This window comes from Amia ocellicauda, chromosome 18, assembly GCF_036373705.1.
Source record: "Amia ocellicauda isolate fAmiCal2 chromosome 18, fAmiCal2.hap1, whole genome shotgun sequence".
Lineage (NCBI taxonomy): Eukaryota > Metazoa > Chordata > Actinopteri > Amiiformes > Amiidae > Amia > Amia ocellicauda.
Genome location: NC_089867.1, coordinates 25574273 through 25596178, shown reverse-complemented (window position 1 = coordinate 25596178; position 21906 = coordinate 25574273). Strand labels below are relative to the sequence as shown.

The 21906-nt window shown below is 47.5% G+C and overlaps 1 protein-coding gene across 2 annotated transcripts in view; it reads right to left on the bottom strand.

The window, feature by feature from the left end:
* Positions 1–21906, bottom strand: part of LOC136714065 (kazrin) — a 302349-nt gene that overhangs the window by 233959 nt on the left and 46484 nt on the right. For both annotated transcript variants that reach the window (XM_066691378.1, XM_066691379.1), the window contains exon 2: positions 3189–3346. In XM_066691378.1, coding sequence (XP_066547475.1) covers positions 3189–3346 — 158 coding nt within the window. The remainder of the gene's footprint in view (positions 1–3188; positions 3347–21906) is intronic.

Below are 21906 nucleotides of genomic sequence, written 5' to 3'. Positions count from 1 at the left end.
TATCGGCTCGGGTACACACTCAGACCGTGTCCGGGTAAAGATGGACAAAGTCAGGCTCCTTTGGCCACCTGTCTTCAACGCTGCTCTTTTGGCTTTTTGTGGGCGGTGGCAGCTGGACCAGAGCGAGCTTTGATTGATTCGATCTCTAATTCATACTCTAAGTCATAACAAGTCAGAGGAGACGTCTTGAACGAACGCCAAGGAGCGCCATCCATCCTCTGAGTCTACGGAGCCATTAATTAGGTGAAAACTCAGAGGAGGCATTTGTCACAGACGCACACACACACACACACACACAGAAAGAGCAATCAAAGTGTACAGGGAGGAACATAACTCTTAACTAATCCATCAGATATGACGTGAACTCAGATTTGAAGCCGACCAGGCAGGACCCCAGAAGCCGTTCGTCTCAGGTCCTCTGATGAACGACCCCAGCTGCTCTCTCTTTGTGCAAAGGAAGGCCAATCACTAACGCACATAAACAATGATCTTTTGAGCTGTGCCCAACGCTGCTTTGTGAAGGGAAATCACATTTAAAAAGGGCAAGACGCTTATGTTTATTTTTGATCTGTGTGTGCCTGGAAACGGGTCCTGAAAAACACCCGATCATTGAACCCCTGCCCGGCCCTACGCCAGGACTAACATCGAGATGCATTTTCCCTGAGAACGGTCTGAATCTGTCCACTGTGACTTGTCTTTCCTCAAGATCATCTTTTTAAACGGCTCACAAACGTGTGAGTTTAAATGGAGCATCTCTGAGTCAATAAGAGATGACCTTTTCACTTAAATCCCTCTTCGCTGCAGAGGAGAGCGAATACAACTGGGAACAAAGCTTCGCAAAAGTCCGATTCATTACATTCACATTTTATTTTGAATGAACCAGATTTTTAAAATGTGGAATTACCGGTTCTGTTGTTTATATAACTGCCACACATTCACATTCACTGTCTTTTATTTAGTAATTATTCTTTTTTAAATTGCCAACTGTGCCACTTACAATCCCGGACCACAGAGCCCAACCTGGACTGCACTCGGAGTCCCCGAGCTTCGCCTGTTCTCCCCGTGTGTAACTACGGTCGCGTGCTAACCGAGTTGGGCTGCCATGCACCACGATGTCTGAAGGACATTCTTCACAAGGTCGGGACGAACCGTCCGTTACGCAGAGCGATGGGGGAGACACACAGCGCTGGCTGATAAAGTGTCCAGTCCTTCATGTTCCTGTCAGGCTTATCTGACACAGTGTTAGGATGCCCGGCAGAGCAGATGCCTTTTGCAAATTCATTCTATTATGAGTGCTGGGTTTAAAAAAAACATGCACACGCACATGCAATGTAGAGAGATTAGCATCTCAAGACTTCATTTTGAGGACTTGAAGGGCATTTCTAGGGTTATACGCAGCCACAGCAACCCGCCGTCTCGTCCAGGTGACGCCCGACAATGTCATAAGAAGGAAAACTGGCCCAGTAGCCGGCACCTCATTATGATCTCGCACATTACAACGCCAATAAACCTGAGCCACGGGGTTTCTACACAACCGTACCAGAGAAAGGCTCGGGACACAGCTGGACAACCTGAATAGGAGACTTGCAAATACAGCCACTGCCTTTGATTTGCTTCCATTGCGATATTGTTCGATTTCATAATGTCACACCAGGTGATTCCTGCTGCTTATTACAACCAGCGAGCGAAGTGCCAGCATTGGCCAGCAGGTACCCGTTGCCCTGACAGACACTGCTCAGCCTCTCATTTGCAGGCACAACGGCCACTAATGCAAAGCAACTCGGGAGCACGAACACACGACTGCACGAGATCAGAGGAGAGAGCAGGGCTGGAGTCGAGAGGCAGAGAGGTCTAATGTAGGCGGCTCTGCTCTTAAACCCGCAGTTTCTGTCACTCCTTGCCGGTTGAGAAAGGTCTCTTTGATCCCCAGGAGGTTTTCTCCGTTCGGTCTCTTAATTCCCGAGCACCGGAAGTTTACAGGAGAAAATCTAAGCGCGGCGTCTGATCGGCGTACCGTGTGAGCTCCAATAAAGAGCCATAGCCTGAACCCAGCGCTTCCTCTCTCTCAGAGCCGAGAGATTCCATCGCCAGGCATTTATTTTTCTGGGATATTCATTCGTCAAAGCTCATAATCCGAGCAGGATGCGCGACACAAAAGGGGAAGCGAGTGGGAAGGAATATAACGGCAGGCGGAGGAGGGAGAGATCGGAGAGTGATTCAAGGCGATCAGTATCTCATGGGCTGTGTGGCTCTGGCATGATAGAAAGCGCAGCCCTGGATCGGAGAACGCGTTGTCACAGCACCACCAAGCATCAAACAGAGCATGCTTCAACACGGCGAGAGGCAGTGGCATCTTGCACTACATGCTGGGCAGAAAGCAAGCGGGCGTATGGAGAATGCTAAGAGTTATACAATGAGCTTTACATTTTCTGCTCAATTCTTCTACATTTCGAGGGGCTTATTTAAATGTAATAAGCTGTGAGACAATGCATACGGTGTACAATGTATTCTGCAGCCTATATCTACAAAAACCAAAACCATTCCCCGTGCCAACTGCCCATCTGAGCATTGCTAATCACATCTGAGCATGAGGCACTGCAGAAACACGGATAGGAAAAGGCACGAGGCCGAGATACGGGTCAGGTCAAGGGTTAGGTCTCAAGGCAGCACTGAGAGTATGGGATGTGTGACCATTATAGAGTTAAAAACAGACAAAACCCACAGATAAGAGAGCAAATAAATATTCTATACACACCCTCCCCCTCACACTGGCTCCAAGCGTCTTGGAAAGAGCCGGGCATTTTCACACCGTCATGCCGAGTTAGCACAGCGGAGTGGCGGCTAAACCACATTATGCGTGCCGGATCAAACCTTCACGAATCAGCGGCTTTTGTTTCAGAACCGATTCTGTCGACGCTGCCTCCACGCTCACGGACCGCAGTCAGGCCTGCCAATTCCTGCATAATCTTCAGAACCGTGAGCACAGAAGGGCTCTGTAACTGCAATTGCACTGTGAAAGGCCTGCTGGTGTGCATGTGTGTGTCTGTGTGTGAGAGAGAGTGAGAGACGGACTGTCTGTGTCAGTGTCTGTGTGTGTGTGTGTGTGTGTGTGCGTGTGTGTGTGTGACGGGCGAGAGGAGGAGGAGGAAGAGGACAACGAGGGGGTTGTAAAGGGGTTAGGGTAGTACCTGAGCATCCATCAGCAGGTGTCTCATCAAGGTCATGGACTTCTTCAAGGTCTCCTTCTCGCTGGGGAGGAAAGCATCGTCCTCGTCGTCCAGAGCTTTGGGCCGGTTCACCATGAAGTGGGCGATCTGGTCGTTGAGGCTGTTGAGCGACTGCACGGCTGAAAGGGAACACAAACGCGGAGGTCAGGCTCCGGACGGGAAGCTGGAGGAGAAGGACCACCGCAAAAAGGCTCTCAATAAATGTCGAGTCACGGTCACATCTGAAGAGATCGGGGCCCTGCAGGGCAACCCTCGAGATCATCTCCCTACACTTCAGCCATGACAAGACAGTGGAAAAGATCATGTGTCACGGGCTACTCCATGAGCAGAACCTATATTATACAGCAGTGCATGCAATCGGACCTCACTCCTATAATTAAGAACAGGTACATAATCAACGCCAGCCTCATCGGGGGGTAAATGGCCAATCCATCCAGGAACACAATTGAGATGTTCAGTGGTTCGCTCTCTACAATGGGGCTCACCTGCACAGCTATTATAGGTCAGATAACCCCCTCAAAACCATACTTCCCACCTAGTTACATGTGTCAAGACGGTCTTGTAATAGGGAGCATGTGGATATCAGAGACAGGACACATGGGACAGTTTGAACGTCTCATCACATGCAGAGGGGCGAAGGCAGACAGAGGTCACAGAGGAAATGGGGCGAATAACTCTCATTCCAACCGATCTGGAGTAGCAGAGTAAAATAAGACCTTCTATCAGCAGATTAGTGACTCTGGGAGCCGGTTTACCTCTCCAATTTTCAACCAGGTGTAAGAGAAGCAATAGTAGGCTGTGAGGGGGACTCAAACTTCAGAATAGTCCTCTACAGCTCTAATGCCCTCCGATTTGTTTTCCTCAAATATATAGTCATTCACAAACACTGCAGGTAACATTCAACACTACATTACATTACATTATTTGTCATTTAGCAGACGCTCTTATCCAGGGCGACTTACATTTGTACCCATTTATACAGCTGGGCATATACGTCTCATGGCAAACACTGCAATTCCCTACCAACTCGGACTAACAAATCCTTCACACATCTGGAGATTAACGGACACTTCTCAGTCTCACATGGAGAGACACAACCGCAAGTGGACCAGAGCCACAATGACGGAGAAAACATCCCAACGTTTATGAAGAATCAATAACAATCGAATTGAGAAGAAAGGATGAGGGGAAGACAACGTGATTGTGAGGCAAGATGGGATGTAACTCAGACTACGGTCGGACACGAGGCAAAGCCGTGAGAGACTTATTGCAGGGCCATAAGACTGGGCAGCCATGAGGACGACACTGCAGTTCTCACAGCTTCCCATGGGAAGAAACGGGGGAAACTGATAGACCTGGGAAGAGAGGACAGGCATTCTTCACACAGCCACTTTGTAAGACTGTAGGTTTTGGTTCGGTAAAATGCCAACCAGTTTGGAGTTTAAATACTAATTTCCTGTTTAGAGGTCTATGGTGGAAAAAGCCTGACAAATAAATAATACAGAGGAAAGCCAAAATGTCCTTAATCCAGCTGTGTGCAGCACCAAGACACTTGCATTTCCCTCAAAGCACTGAATGAGAAAGAACAAGGGCTGCTGCCAATTTTCTCCTACAATCTGTGTATTTCCAGGCAATGGAGTGAAGATTAATTTCAATATTAAGAGCCAGGAGCCTGTAATACACACTCCTCGAGAAATCAGACATCACAGGTATTACACACAGTGGGGGGGCGAAGACCACACTGACTGCTGACAGAGAGAGGGAGAGAGAAAGAGAGAACGTGTGCGTTGAGGGCCCGGAGAGCCGCTTTGGTTAATGGGGGTCCGCAGTATGTCTCAGGGGTTGTTGAGAGCTTCATTTAAAAGCTAAGGAAACACTCACTTACCATCTCGGGGCAATAATTCCCATCATACGTCACGTATGGATGCTGGATGTCAAACCAGTGCAGCGTTTTCCTTTTGGGAACAGAGATTTACTCCCAGAACACCTGACTGACTACAGGACAGAGAGAAGCACAATCCAACACAAACAGCTCCTCACAGTCCTGTAGGGAATATAAAGGATCAGCATCTCCGACAGCCTTTCCAGACATCACTGGCCGAAAGCATCGCCTCGCATCACAGTGTGGACCCAGTTAAATAACGGCAGCAGGATGTAAAGCCATCGAACCGGCCCACTCCTAGACATAGGAACCAGGTGCCTAGTACGTCGGTTTTGTAGATGCAAGACAGACGTTGTATTAAACAATGGGCTCATTCCCATCACACATCTCTCTCTCCTTCCCACACCCTCCCTCTCTCCCTGCAAACAAGACTCCTGGCTGGGCATGCAACCCTGAAAACTGGCGAGGCACTGAAGGGACTGCAATCAAGAGCTCGATGGGAAGAACGAACTGTAGTAGAAACAAGTAAATATTGGCGTTTCCTGGAAGCAATCGCCTCTTTCCTGCTATAACTCCCTACTATATGCAACCGAGCATCTTTATCAAGCGATAGAGAGAGAGAGAACGAAAGGCAGAAACCCATCATGCCCTGCAGGAGCTTTATTCATGTCAGACACAGGAGGGAGAGTAGAGATGTTCAGTTTAAGGGCTGGATGCGAGTTGTGAGGAAGCGCCAATGCTCGGAGCCATGATAAACAGCGCAACACAGTGATTTTACTGCATTTAGAAACTCCAATTATCCTCTGCTTTTATGCCCCAAAAGGTAACCCATTTGATATGCAATATGCCCTGCAGCGAAACATCCGCCAGAAGCCACATCAGGGTCCTGGGAGAGTTGCGCAGTCGTGCCAATCGCCTATTCAGTGCTCCTCTCGCTCTGCGCTTCCAGAACAACACCGGCCTGCGAACAGTCAGACGGATGGAGCAAAGGAGACGCCCCGCCACCCTGACCTCTTACAAGCCTGATCTCCTTCACGTAGGCCTAGTGATGTACGTGTCATCCAAATGTCCCTGTAAATATTCGAGGTGACTCAGAGTTTACTCCTCATTGTCAAAGACTTATTCCAGGTCTGAAGGGAATGTCCTACTGAGAGACTGAGGAACTGAACCTTTTCACCCTGGAACAGAGGAGACTACGTGGGGACTTGATCCAAGTCTTCAAAATCATGAAAGGCATCGACCACATCAAACCAGAGGAGCTTTTCCAGATCAGCAGGGACACACGCACCCGGGGACACAAATGGAAATTGGGCTTCAAGGCATTCAAGACAGAAAACAGGAGACACTTCTTCACACAGAGAGGCGTCACAATCTGAACAAACTCCCCAGCGATGTGGCTGAAGAGACAATGTGGGAACATTCAAAAACAGACTGGATAGGATCCTTGATCACTTAGTTATTAATGGACACCAAACGAGCACGATGGGGCGAATGGCCTCCTCGCGATTGGACACTTTCTTATGTTCTTAATGTGTCTTTCTGATACATCATAATAAAAAGACAAAAGGTTTGCAAAAACTATTGTAATGATCTTTTCCATCTATAAAACAGCTACAGAGAGCAAATTGTATTGTCACATCCTTGCAGATGTCTCCAAAGCCTGAACTTCACGGGCAATGCTTTGACCTGGAGAACACCAGACACAGCCACCCTTCTCTGGGGCTGGTGTGAGAGGGATGAATCGGCACTGATCTAGAGATCTACAGAGGAGAAAATGATAAAAAATGAAACCGTATTAATGAGAGAGGTCTATTTTAAGTTCGGAACGGATTCTCTGAACAGAGTCAAACGGGTTCACCGTAGAACAGCTGCTTGGAGACCAATCCGAGGCGGTTGGCAATTCTTTTAAAAGGTTTCATAAACTGGGCTTCAGAACCACAGATTTGGGCAGCCAACTCCCAAAAAGATAATCACCATCATATGAAAATGAATCTCACTCAAAGCTCCGGCAGCAACACATTTTGAGTGTTTGTGCGAGGTTTTCTTTCTTTCCATATGGCAAGTTTTTTTTCTAGCCTGAGAAGAAAACACCTACAGAGCCGATATCAGCGAAACGTGGGCTTGCAATACATAACAAACCTTCTTCAAAACACACGGCAGGAAAAGAAAACAAGCAAAATAATCTATGTAAGAAGCTGTTGGGTGTAAAATCATCAGGAACACAGAGAACGTGTTATCTGCCACCGGAGCGATGAAGAGAATGGAGAGAAGTGTGCTGTTGACAGACAGCGAGGCTCTTGACAGACAGCGCGGTTACACAACCAGGCTCGGGCCCGGAGCGCCTCACCCGCTGCGCCGGCTTCCCTGCACTGCCGCCAGGCACGGATTAATGGCAATCACCGGGGACCAAACACAGAAAAAACAGTAGCCGAGAAGATTAGCTGCGGCTCTTCCTGAGAAATGCTTTGCTCCCATAATTTGAGTTTACGAAACGAAGAGTCGATTTCAGAATTAAGTGCCGGGGACCCCGAGACATTCTCTCCTGGAGGAATCAGAAATCACAGGTATTAAACACAGCGGGGGGGGCTAGACACTTACTGCTGTTTAAGAGAGAGAGGCAGGGAGGGAGAGGGAGAGCTAGCTGACTTTCTGGCTGCACACACCTCCACGCCGCTGCTGTCGAGGGCACAGAGAGCTGCTACAGGACCGAGAGAGAGTGAAATCCAACATGAACGGGTCCTCTAAGACTCAAGAGTCAGGCTGTGGCCTCGGCCTCCCAGTCAGTTGCACCGGCACACCAGCAGATGTCTCTCTCCCCCCTGAACTGGGCTGTGTGGATCCGTGTCAGTCCTGGCATTTACAGTCAAGCTGCTTGTAAACACTCAGTAAGGTCATGTAAACAAACACACGAATTGGCAAGTCGCGGGTCTTCCCACAGACAGACACAATCACCACCCTCTCCTTGATGAATGTACCCTTCAACACACACAAAGACCTCGACACAATGAGATACGAGACATCGGAGCCCCCCCCGGGAACGCGCACACTGTCAGAGGAGACAACGACAACCTGGGAGACGGGAGGGGCGTCGAGCGTCTTCTCCCTGGACCCCTGCCAACACATGGTGCTCGTCCTGGCCTGACGTCCGAGCACCACATCTCGGGGGACAACAGCGCGTGTTCGGCCCACACGGAGGAGGACAGTTATTGGGACGAGCATAGGCATCCATTGTCTCCAGATTTACAATGGGAAGCGTCTCATGCGCTGCTTACTTTCTTCCGTCTAAAAGCTTGCCCCAGTAATCGGGCGGTGATTGATGTGCTGCCGTGTTACAGGACGCCATTGTGCGAGAGAAACTGCGCCATCACGGCATTTCCCCTCAATTAACACCGTATTCACAGTGAACTCTGAGGGTTTAAAAGCTGACAGAACACCGCAGATCGGCTCGAGCAGGGAGAGCAGGACGGTTACACCTTCTTTTAAAGGCCTCAGGGTAAAAATAGACTGATCCCGCTGAGGACCACAAGGGCGATTAATGTAGCCAATGGAGATGAAGGGAAAACCAAAATGGAAACGAAGAAAAGGAACCCAAAGGACGAGAGACACGGCAAGCTAATCCACATGAATATATCACTCTGAAGTAACAGCGTGATGTGCAGAACTTGTGTGTGTATGTGTGTGTGTGAACTCACTCCTGTCCGAGAGCCTTTGTCTGACCCTCTTCCTGTTTTTGTGTAACCGTCTCCTAAAAAATTCCTTCAGCTAAAGGTCAACAATCCGTAATTGAAGGCAGATTTTCAGTTGACGCGAAGAGCGGTGTGTGTGTTTGTGTGTCAGCGCCCAGCACGGCCTAACGCTGGCACACAAGCCCGAGCAACACGGGGAAACAGCGCTATAATTTACCTTTAGAGTAATAGCGTTTACTGTGCGGGCAGCAACTTGAGGGACACAGGGCGGAGCTCAACTGTTTTTAAAGTGTGACTGGAAAATTGGTAAACCACTTGGCACTCTCTTACTTTGTACAGTCCGTAATAATGCAACTGTGCTCGTGACAAACCATCCAGAATAAAGGAGTGACCCAAATAATGCACGAGAGTCCTTAATTTGAATAAATATGTGGAATATAAAAAGTTGTACTCTGTTTCTAGGTTGCTGTGCGTCCTATTAACGCAACAGAATTAAATGGGCTCACCTCGGAAGCGGCTGCAAAATATCTGCTTCACCAAAACATCAATAGCGTTCGACACCGAAACATTATAATTGCAGATTTCCAAGCGATAAACTGCTTTGAGAAAATTACACCACTTTCTTGTTAAAGAGCTAGGCGAGTCCTTGAAAAGCAAAATCAATCTCATTGTGCTCCACATCCCGAATCAGTCCTGCCTTCATGGAGCGAAATCTAAAGCGTTTTGACTCGTGCTGCCAAGAAAGAGAAACTGCGCTAGACAAATATTGTACAAGCGATCCCAGAGGGCACCATGACTGCATTTAACATTTCGAGCATCGCTCACAAGTAGCCCACACACTTCCCATGCAGTGGAATAAGCCTTTTCAATAGCAGTCAAGCCTCGTCACGTTCAGTACAGGTCAGTGGGCAACAATCGGCAGAGAGGAAGAGTGACATCGCAGCGCCAGGGTCTGAGAGCTGAGGGGCCGAGCGCCCTCCTCTGGCAGACCGTCACACAGCCGAGCCAGGACCGAGAACAACACGCGGCACTGCCGCTTTGACTGCTTCATCTCTATATTTATTTGTGTGCTTATTTGCATGTGTGTCACCAGGTACACACGCAGCTGCAGCCCGGGCCGTGTAGGCCGGCGAGATACGATCGCAGCGCCGCTCTGGTCACTGCCACCTGACCTGTGATTAATTTAAAGTAGCAGCGACGCAGTGCCCCTGAATGCCGATAAGCTCGAGACGAGTCTGCGGAGGCCGGAACTCTACCGGATCGTTTCAGAGCTACGTGACGATCTCCCCCCACTTCGATTCATTTTCCGAGCGCGCTCCCGAAGACGCCATTGTGGGAAAAAACTAAAATACAATTTATAATCCATTAAGCCGGACCCTTTTCGGTTTACTAAATAAGGATTTATAAATAAAGGGTTTATTACTAAAATAGGGATTTCAAATTCTGCTAGCTGGAGGTCGTTAAGTTTTAAGTGGCATCCATTATTAACAGCTTGTAGGCTTTCACGTTGAGGTTGAGCACCGAGGTGAATTCCTGTAAAAGTCACCGATCTCCCACTGACTACACCGGAGAGATCTGCATTATTCAGCCACACGGCGATGGTGTCACGGGATGCAGTTTCTAACAGAACACAGATCATGGCGACGCCTTCCGCCTAATTCATGGAAAGACCCCTCGGAGCAGCGCCTGGGGCAGTTACAAATCCAGCGCTTCGCGTGTAACATTGTATCTGAAACCCATTTCTGTGTGCATGAGTTTGCACTTGACGATTATTGGAACAGTGTTCTGAAAACCATGAAACGTCAATGCCAGCCGGGTTCTTGTTATGAAAACACCGGTCCCTCGGTTTCCTACACGTACGCCTCCTGAAAAGCTCCCCAGTGCGGTGCCACTGGGAGGATCAGACCAAGTGCTGAAATCCTTTTGATAGTGCTCCATTTCCAGTTCATCCCAGAGATCTTCTATTTTCTTAAATCCTTTCCCCTTAGACCTCCTTGTTACCAGCGGTTATGACCTCACAAGCCCTCACTGGGAAACTCCAATGCAGGTAAACTCACACACTGTTAGACAAAATATCATGTCATGGTGCCTCTCTCTCTCACACACACAGAGTTTGTGTGTGAGTGTCTCTCTGTCCGTGTGTGTGTGTGTGTGTGTGTGTGTGTGTGTGTGCGTGTGTGTGTGTGTGCGTGAGACGCACACAGAGACACAGAAACCCTCTAGTACCATCCATCATTGCAGGAGGAAGTTATTTTTGTGAAACAATGTACCTAGCGGTCGGCAGCACGACGATGGATGACTATATTACAAGCACAGAGGCCCACTATAATGATTAGATCATCAACAACATTCCCCTAATTTCCTTTTCTTCTTCACTGGATGACTGCTCCTCCATCTTCACCCCCAGCCGAGGTCACCGATACCCTTGTTCTTATTGGGACAGTTATTTTCCCTGTACAGTATAGATACAGACTAGGATAAGATATTCCTCATCACTGTCACGAACAGAAAGGGTTAAACCTGCCTGGGATGCATCTCCTCGCTGACACGCACCACGTTATGCCATTTAGCTGGATAACACAAGTCTAAATTGGGATTCATGTCGGAATTTCATCACAGATTTATGAGACACACATCCTTGAGGCAGCGAGGCACAATAAAACGAAAGCGAGAGGAAATAAAATGTTTATGACAAGAAATGACAAATCGATTTTAATTTCAAATCCAACATTTACTGGGTGTCCTTTACTTGTAAACACTCTGACACTGCGCGAAAACGAAAGCACACAATCGTAAATAACCCTTACTGCCCCCCCGCCCCGACGCTCAGACACAGACACAAAGAGAAGCTACTACAAGAGCATTTCAGCTCCTCGGGTCTCATTTCAGTCATTCTCTGTGGGAAGGAGAGCTGGAGAAAAGGACGCGGGCAGCTTATTGTAGAAAACACAATAGAAGGCAGCCGAGGTCAGAGAACCTAGGAAATCGAGCCACTCCACAAAAACACACACCATTCCAAGGAAAACAAGGAAATTGTGCGTTTCTAGGAGTTCAGGGTACTTGAGTCCAATTCTTGAGCCAGTACAGGACTCTTCCTGGTGCCTGGGTCTCATTTTGGATACACAGACTATTGTGAAGCAATTGATCTCGCTCTTTCATGAACTGGAGATCGGACAGCGGTCTTCTGGTGTCTCGGCTGCTCTGCGCATCATGACTTCCCAGTATAGACACAATGTCCCATTTAAACAGGAGTCTGAGCCTAGTAGTAAACTATACCAAAGCATACTGCGGATAATCTGGCTGCCAAGTCACAATCTGACAGATATCAGATATGAAATCAGTGATGAGAACGCAATGTACCGCAATACACTTTGCAAATAAGCTGCTTCATTCACAATGCACTAGTTAGAGCTCATCTGGATACTGTGGACAGTTCTGGGCTCCACACTTCAAGAAAGATATCGCTGCTCTAGAGGCAGTTCAGAGGAGAGCAACCAGACTTATTCCAGGTCTGAAGGGAACGTCCTACTGAGAGACTGAGGACCTGAACCTTTTCACCCTGGAACAGAGGAGACTACGTGGGGACTTGATCCAAGTCTTCAAAATCATGAAAGGCATCGACCACATCAAACCAGAGGAGCTTTTCCAGATCAGCAGGGACACACGCACCCGGGACACACATGGAAATTGGGCTTCAAGGCATTCAAGACAGAAAACAGGAGACACTTCTTCACACAGAGAGGCGTCACAATCTGAACAAACTCCCCAGCGATGTGGCTGAAGAGACAATTTGGGAACATTCAAAAACAGACTGGATAGGATCCTTGATCACTTGATTGGACACTTTCTTATTATTGTAAACTTTCTTATGTTCTTATGACATGATTATAGACACAATGCCCCATTTAGAAAGGAGTAGTAAAGGAGTCGAGTAGTAAACTATAGCAAAGGACACTGGAGATAATCTGGCTGCCAAGTCACAATCTGCAGAGTAAAGCAGCCACTGCGTGTCTGCGTGAAAGTCACCCTCACCCTTGAAACGCATCCCGTTGCGCTGATCAACAGCACTTGTGTCGGCCTGTGGATCCTCAGAAGGTTTTCTTTTTTCCTTCCACTACATTTTTTCCACTTCAGTACAACAAAGACACCATAAACCAAAATAAATTAAGATAGCGTCGTCCGCGGCCCGCTGTTCCTCGCCGATAGCCCCCCTGGGAATCAATCACGCCGTCCCAGTGCATCACCTGGTTTTCTTTAAAAGTAATTTGCCGTTTTTCTGTGATGCTCAACTTAATTACATCTGGCTGCAGCCGGTCGTCATGTATTCCAAGACAAATGGGGGGGCGCCGATACACACAGCAGCTTTAACATTAATCCTTATTTTATCACAACGCCGCCGACACTAAACAGTATGATTTAGGCCGGTGCGGGGTTTGATACGGTAATCGAATCCGATCAGCGGTTTATTTACTTAGTTTTGCCAGAGTTTCTTTCATGACTTTCACTTTCATTCGGTGCTCAGGCAGGATTGCCTCTTCAAGGGGAATCTGCAGTCCGTGATCGTCCTACTTCATCTCTGGCTCGATTATCATCTCATAACGGAGGATCTCTCATCATTCTCCGCCTCAGCCGCTTTGATCAGGATTTCCCAAGCTAACGAACCTCTCCAGACACAAGTGAGCTGACAATTAGTCGGCGTGTCTGAGTGGCCCCCTCTCGAAAAAACAAAGCGGCAGGCATTTGACGTTAACCCCGTTTGATGGAGGATGCTTGGCAGACGGGACGAGGACGAGGGGGCGTCTGTGCGGATCCTTCCAGATCATCAGGCAACCACAGTATGAGAGAGTGCGAGGTTTGGACTGGTAGGGAGTCTGTGAATGTGTGTGAGGAAAGATTTGTCTTCAAGCAAAAAAGATCCAATGCGCTTGGTTCATTCATCTGTAGATCTGAAGGTTATGTCGTATTCTCATCAAAAGTACTATAAATGCTTTGAAGAAGGTAAAACTGAAGGTGTTTCTTTACCATTTCAATGACAAAGAAGCCCTTAATACACAAGATCCGCCTGGTTTGTTCAAGTGGTTCAGAGAAAAGCCCAGAATGCCGTGCGATACCCCAAGGCGGCCCACTTTGATTTGCACAGCCTGTCAGAGGCGCTGATGGAGGCTCAGGATGATGCAACCGGGATTAAATAAACACGAGAGCGCAGCCGGGCCCAAGGAGCATAAATAAAATAAATAAGAACCGGAACGGCTGTAAATCAGGGCTGCATGTTTAAGCGAATGCCTGATGGACTCCAACTTGGTGCTCTGCTCTTTACAGGGTGAGGGGAGGTCGCACTGCGCACAGATGAGCTCCATTACCGGGTCTGCGCTGCCAGGACCGTTCTGGGAAAGCGTTACCGTCGAAATTAACCAGAGAAAACACCCTACGGCAGGCTTTCATCTGCTCTGGCATTAGCAGCGAGCATGGGGGAAAAGAGGAGCGAAGAGAAAAGAAATCAAATGCATTCTCTAAACACACTGCTGAGGGAATTTATTATGAGACGTCTACTCTACTGATAAAACGACTTGCGGCAGAATTTGTCAGTCATTCACGAGCGTGGCACAATCAAAAAGACCAGCGCAGAACAAAAAACTCTGTTTGGGTGTTCAAAGGACGCTGTGAGGGTCAGCACAATGCACTACACTACATAAGAACATCAGACAGTGTCCAATCGAGAGGAGGCCATTCGCCCCATCGTGCTCGTTTGTGTCCATTAATAACTAAGTGATCAAGGATCCTATCCAGTCTGTTTTTGAATGTTCCCACATTGTCTCTTCAGCCACATCGCTGGGGAGTTTGTTCAGATTGTGACGCCTCTCTGTGTGAAGAAGTGTCTCCTGTTTTCTGTCCTGAATGCCTTGAAGCCCAATTTCCATTTGTGTCCCCGGGTGCGTGTGTCCCTGCTGGTCTGGAAAAGCTCCTCTGGTTTGATGTGATCTATGCCTGTCATGACTACGTCTCAAACCTGAGCGCAATTTAACAGATATTAATTACATCATATCAGGCTCTTTCCCCTGCGGAATCCACAAAACGTGTCATCATATGTGTAATTAATCATTTTAGTTGTGGATGATGTAATAACAGGCATGGAAGAAGCCCGTCTAATGGCACCACGAAGTATGAGTTCTCCGTTTGTCACTAATGCACAAAAATAAGAGGAGATACAGTGAGGGAAAAAAGTATTTGATCCCCTGCTGATTTTGTACGTTTGCCCACTGACAAAGAAATCATCAGTCTATAATTTTAATGGTAGGTGTATTTTAACAGTGAGAGACAGAATAACAGCAAACAAATCCAGAAAAACGCATTTCAAAAAAGTTATAAATTGATTTGCATGTTAATGAGGGAAATAAGTATTTGATCCCCTATCAATCAGCAAGATTTCTGGCTCCCCTCTCTTAAAGGGACTCTCCTAATCTCAGCTCGTTACCTGTATAAAAGACACCTGTCCACAGAAGCAATCAATCAATCAGATTCCAAACTCTCCACCATGGCCAAGACCAAAGAGCTGTCCAAGGATGTCAGGGACAAGATTGTAGACCTACACAAGGCTGGAATGGGCTACAAGCCCATCGCCAAGCAGCTTGGTGAGAAGGTGACAACGGTTGGTGTGATTATTCGCAAATGGAAGAAACACAAAATAACTGTCAGTCTCCCTCAGTCTGGGGCTCCATGCAAGATCTCACCTCGTGGAGTTTCAATGATCATGAGAACGGTGAGGAATCAGCCCAGAACTACACGGGAGGATCTTGTTAATGATCTCAAGGCAGCTGGGACCATAGTCACCAAGAAAACAATTGGTAACACACTACGCCATGAAGGACTGAAATCCTGCAGCGCCCGCAAGGTCCCCCTGCTCAAGAAAGCACATGTACCGGCCCGTCTGAAGTTTGCCATCATCTGAATGATTCAGAGGAGAACTGGGTGAAAGTGTTGTGGTCAGATGAGACCAAAATCGAGCTCTTTGGCATCAACTCAACTCGCCGTGTTTGGAGGAGGAGGAATGACCCCAAGAACACCATCCCCACCGTCAAACATGGAGGTGGAAACAATTTTCTTTGGGGGTGTTTTTCTGCTAAGGGGACAGGACAACTGCACTGCATCAAAGGGACGATGGACGGGGCCATGTACCGTCAAATCTTGGGTGAGAACCTCCTTCCCTCAGCCAGGGCATTGAAAATGGGTCGTGGATGGGTATTCCAGCATGACAATGACCCAAAACACACAGCCAAGGCAACAAAGGAGTGGCTCAAGAAGAAGCACATTAAGGTCCTGGAGTGGCCTAGCCAGTCTCCAGACCTTAATCCCATAGAAAATCTGTGGAAGGAGCTGAAGGTTCGAGTTGCCAAACGTCAGCCTCGAAACCTTAATGACTTGGAGAGGATCTGCAAAGAGGAGTGGGACAAAATCCCTCCTGAGATGTGTGCAAACCTGGTGGCCAACTACAGGAAACGTCTGACCTCTGTGATTGCCAACAAGGGTTTTGCCACCAAGTACTAAGTCGAAGGGGTCAAATACTTATTTCCCTCATTAACATGCAAATCAATTTATAACTTTTTTGAAATGCGTTTTTCTGGATTTTTTTGTTGTTATTCTGTCTCTCATTGTTAAAATACACCTACCATTAAAATTATAGACTGATCATTTCTTTGTCAGTGGGCAAACGTACAAAATCAGCAGGGGATCAAATACTTTTTCCCCTCACTGTAAGGCCAAGCTCACCTGCCGAAAACCTATTGCGTCTTTTTTGGCAATTCTCTCTGGACTGTGGAGTTTGACACACTGGCTGCCAATGCTTTCCCTATGACTCCATATGGCTTTTCACTGCTACAGGTCGCTGCTTCTCGGATAAAGAAAACAGCCATGCACTTGTTATAAAGAGCTTTTCTCACATCCTCAAGTGTATATACTATTAATTTTTAAGTACTACAGTCAGACACCGCCACAGCTTCCCTGTGAACCTCAGCAGGGTGTTTATCTTTGCTAAGAAAAGGTGCATCACAGGGGTCAGTATCCCACACCACAGCACTGCACCATCAGAGCTCTGCCGCTCCGGCTTTCGATACGTTATGGCATCAGCAGAAACACTCCACAGCAGATACAATATTGCAAGAGCACAGGCAGGCAGCCTTTAATTAAACCCGGGCCAGCATTCAGAGAGAGAGAGAGCGCTCGCCGTCACCAGCACGATATTTCCACGGCGGTGAGGACTGTGGCACTCCAATAACTTGGCCACTTGACCGCACACACTCACAATGCCAAGCCCCCCGGCGTAACGCAGAGCCGCTCTATGTGTGAGGGTCGTGCAGCTTCCAGGGAGCGTGTGAGAGAGACACCTTGACCCTTTACGCCACCGTGACGCGCCGGGGGGGGCCGAGGCAAGATTCACCGAGCAGAAGATCAAGACTTCACCACGGAGGCTATGCGAGGAAGTTAGGCATGGAAAACAAACGTCATTAACATACTGATGGGATCGGGTGCCACCAGGGGCCGCGAGTAAACGCTGTGCGTGTGAGGGGAAAGACACAAAAAAACAGGTTCTTTTTGTCCTCCCGCCTGCCGAGATAATTAGATTATCAGTGAAGCTGTCAGGGCAGCACGGCTGAAAATGACTTCACAACACGCTGCTCGTTTCACTGGGTTTCTCCTCGGCTGATGAAAAAGACAGCTGGATGTTTTCCCCCCTAATCTGCTGCTCAGCTCTCTGGGGGGCGGCGTACAGGATTCTGAGCCACGGTCCCCCCCGCTCCGGCTGCCTCTAACCGGCGAGGTTAAGTCACAAAGCCTGCCTTGAATCCCTCTGCAGTGCCAATCAAGACCCCCTGCCTTCAAAATACTGCTTCTTAGCGCTTTTACCATTTGTGACCGGTCTGTGATGTTTATTCTATTCACAGGGGTTCGGTTTTACAAAAAATACTGTAATGGTGTGAAGTGTTTATTCACAAGCCCATAATTTATTTGGCACATGATAGGGCTGTTTGTTTCCCAGGAAACCCTGCATGTTTACCTTTCAGTCTCGGCGCAGATGTAGTCTTCAATTTGAAAGCAACAGATCCGGTTCTCCAAACACCATGACAAACCTCGCCTCGTGCTCCCTACTAATATTGCTCTGACCAAACCTTTTAACCGGAACAGAACATCTGGGTCACAGGGCACCGGCGCTGAAGTGAGGATGGACCCCACTCTGCTAACTCTATGACTAAAAATCCTGTGCTGCAATCGAGCAGGCAGAACACGGATGAAAACGGCAACACTCCTCACCCGCGGTTTCTTCTGTGAATAGATTCGGTCCACCCGGGAGAAGCGGGGTGGAGAACGTCTTTCCACGCACACAAAAGCCTCCCTCGGCCGCAGGAGTCACGCGGGGACAGGCTGACCGAAAAACCACAACACTCGGCCCCTCTCGAGTATACAAAACAAACAGGGAGGCCCAATCGGAGCTTTCCTCGTTACGATTCGGCCAATGTTTTTGCTGAAACAGTCTCCGAGCCGCTGGAGCAGAAAGCCCGGCCCCATTGTGCCGGGCCCTGTTGTGGTCGGCAGAGAACACAGGCCGGAAAGGTCCCCTACTCAGACCAGGCCCCCTTCTTGGGAAAACCCCCCAGGGCAGTCGAGACTCCATCTGCCGTGGGGGCGGCCAAAGGTTACAGCATATTTCTCAGGGCGTATTAATGTCAATCTGCTCTGCTCTGTCTGCTGACAAAGCTTATTAAGAGGCAAAGGGCATAACTGGAAGCAGTGGCTTGTTTGTGGTCTATCTGAAATTATTCCAGGGCAATTTTATATTTGAAATGTTTTGTTTGTGCTAGGACCATGAATATAAATTCAAAGAGGGCAGGTTGTTCTACTATAAACAACGGTCTCATCCTACTTAAACTGACGGCTTCAATTCATTCCCATCATATCCACTGTCCGGACCCCCTGACCCGGCGCTCACCGAATCTTTAACCGATCGTGTAGCAAGAGGATCGGCTGTCTCCCACCAGGCCGGCACGTTATCCACTCCTCTTCCAAGCAGCGCTATGCTTGAGAATAATGCGATTTAATGGAAATGCTTTTCACACAAGCAACACGTTTATTAATCTGCTCCCATCCGGCCCGGCCCCAACGCAGCAGACTCACCGAGCCGCTCTCACCGGCACCACACATCCTCAGATGGAAACCTGCTTTGCTATTGAAGCCGAGATTAATTAGTTCATTATACACCTCGAGAGCAGTGCACGAACGCAATATAAAAAAGCCATTCTCTCACCGCAAGCCGGGATTTTAATTCCACAATACTTTCTCCCCCCTTTTTAAATCAATATGAGTGCCTGCCAACCAACGCCACACGGGCAATCTTATTTCCACTGTATTATCCTTCATGTGCCGGAGCTTGGTCGCGAAATAACTTTCAATTGAATTTCTACACGTGTTCCTTTGCAGGGAGGTATTGGAAAACACGCTATTAGAGCAGCTATCTTGCTTATGTGTGAATGCTCTGGTTTATACATAAATAAATTATGAAGGGAAAAGTGGTTCAATTAAAAACAACTTTCAAATGAAAAATGAAGCCAGGTTTTGAGGTGGATCACATGTGTGTCAATTGAGAGCCCGAGTAGCAGCGTTATAGGCCTACAGGTCACCCGTAAAGTACTGGAATGCAAATGAACCTTTATAGACGCCCCTGGGTGCCGAGCGTTTAATGTGAGGAATGAGACTCTGGTGAAATGATGGTGAGAAGAGATTTGTCAGATCGCAATGCTATTTGTCCATGCTTCATGAAAGATTCAGGGATCTCGAGTTACAGGAATATTCAGTCTCTCAGGCTTGATATTCATCATCTTCTCGTTATTTTATTTAATTTAATAAGGCCTCAGACTATCGACATCCCTCACCGATATCGAGGGCCTGGTCTTCCACCATCTCAAATAAACAAACAAGCAGAGTATCGCTCATCCAGTAAACTCTCTCTCCGAAAAAATAAGTTGGAAGTTTTCCATATTGAGATGTGTAAGTGAATATGCAAGTAAACTGATGCATTTATTGTCAAAGTGCTTTAATAGATATAAATGGGCAGCTGTAGTTAGACTATTTAGTGCTTATGACAGCTTTTTTACTCACATATTTACTTAAACACACACACACACCGAGAGATATACATATATACACACACACACACCAGACACACACTCACACAAATTTGATTACATCGCTCCTGGGTGAGAACTACCTTCTCGGAGGCTGCACAGTATGAAATTGTGATCCAAGATTTATGGTATCACAACAAAATTGATTTCTGTTGCAAAGATGTGCCTCTGATTACTATAGAGACTGTTAACTAAGTTACCTCAACCTCAGACAGTTTATAAATATAAATAAATAAACGCTCTTCATCCAATTCCACCGAGCACACGAGCAGCAAAAAGCAAGATGACAAACTCAGGTTAAAGAGACCACGCTGTGAGGAAGACGAAGGAGACACATACAGCACCCTATTCTCTCCGAGATACTTCTCCCCCGAACTGTTGACTAGGGCTGTCTTTGAAGGTTCGTTCGATCTCCAGACTTTCAGAGGTTTTCAGGTTTTCTGAGGTGGGGGGAGCATAGGGAGAGGGGATAAGTGTGTGAGTGTGTTCAGTCCCTGTGATATTTGTGTGCTGCAGTAATAATCAATAAAACGATTTGTTGCTGCACCCGCAATGAGAGTTGGGTCTCCTCATTGGAACCCCCCGCAAGCATTACAATACTAAACCACGACCCCATATAGCCTATTTAAATTAAAACATTCGATTTGTATACTGCCATTACTTAAATAACAGTGGCTGGATATGTCTAAGTTCGAAAACGTCATAAAAAGCCCCTCATGTGTCGGCAGGCATTGGACCAGGTTAAATGTAAACAACGTATTTAGAAAATATACGATTGCTGATAAAAACGTAGAGCTGTGCATTATACTGTTTATTTATCCACGATCTTTACAGCAAGTGTTGTGTAATTTAATGGAAATGTAAAACAAAACAAATGTTGAAAAAGCATGTGCCGTTTGTAATTCTTTGCTAAATGCACAGAAGTATACATAGTTAACATGCATATGGTAAAAACTGAACCTTCGGGACAGCCCTACTGTTGACTGATTATTAACTGCAGATCTAGGTTTGGGACTTACGCTTCGTGCCGGTGGGATTTGCGGCCCTCCCGCACGCATCCTGTCTGCCTGATAAACATGAATGAAGGATCTGGTCTTTCAAGAGAGGCTCAGAGCACTCTAAGAGGCCGTCCATCACCTGATCGCTGGCACAGTTTCACACAAGCCACTACACAATCACAGGCCGCGCTGAACACTGTTCTGGGCTTCCTGCACCTCATTTTCTATCTTTAATAGGGTTTTGCATCCTCCACTGAAAGTCTTTTAAGGTCACGGCGTATCATTTGATTTACTAAATGCTTTAACCTCCGCAGTGCAGTAAACGAGGAGGTCTATTCATTGTGGCGCCGACGGACACTCCGCACAACACGCACTGCAGGTACAAGCTGAACACCACTGCCAATAACACCACTCTTCAAGCATAGAGCCAAGTCAAGCAAAGAACCAGAATCTCTCAGTAGTATATCAGTCTTCACAGAGTAAGTGTCATGCCTGTGTGTGTGCATGAATGAGTGTGCGTGTGTGTATATGAATGAATGTGTATGTATTAATGAATGTGCATGCGTGTAGGAATGAATGAGTGTGCGTGTATGAATGAATGAGTGTGCATGTGTATATGAATGAATGAGTGTGCGTGTGTATATGTATTAATGAGTGTGCGTGTGTATGAATGAATGAATGAGTGTGTGTGTATGAATGCGTGTGTGTGCGTGTGTGTGTATGAATGCGTGTGTGTGAGTGTATGTGTTTGAAGTCCAGGACAATGACTTCACTAGGAGAGCAGCTCCCTCAACCCCGCAGCTCGGAGCCGCACCAATTACCCTGATCATTAGATGCGCGGCTCTCAGCAGCCGCCCGTGATAAGACTACAAAGAGCGACACGCTTTCCGTGGCGGCGCAGAGATAAAAAGTAATGAGCTTCACCGGGTCCCATTCTCGTCC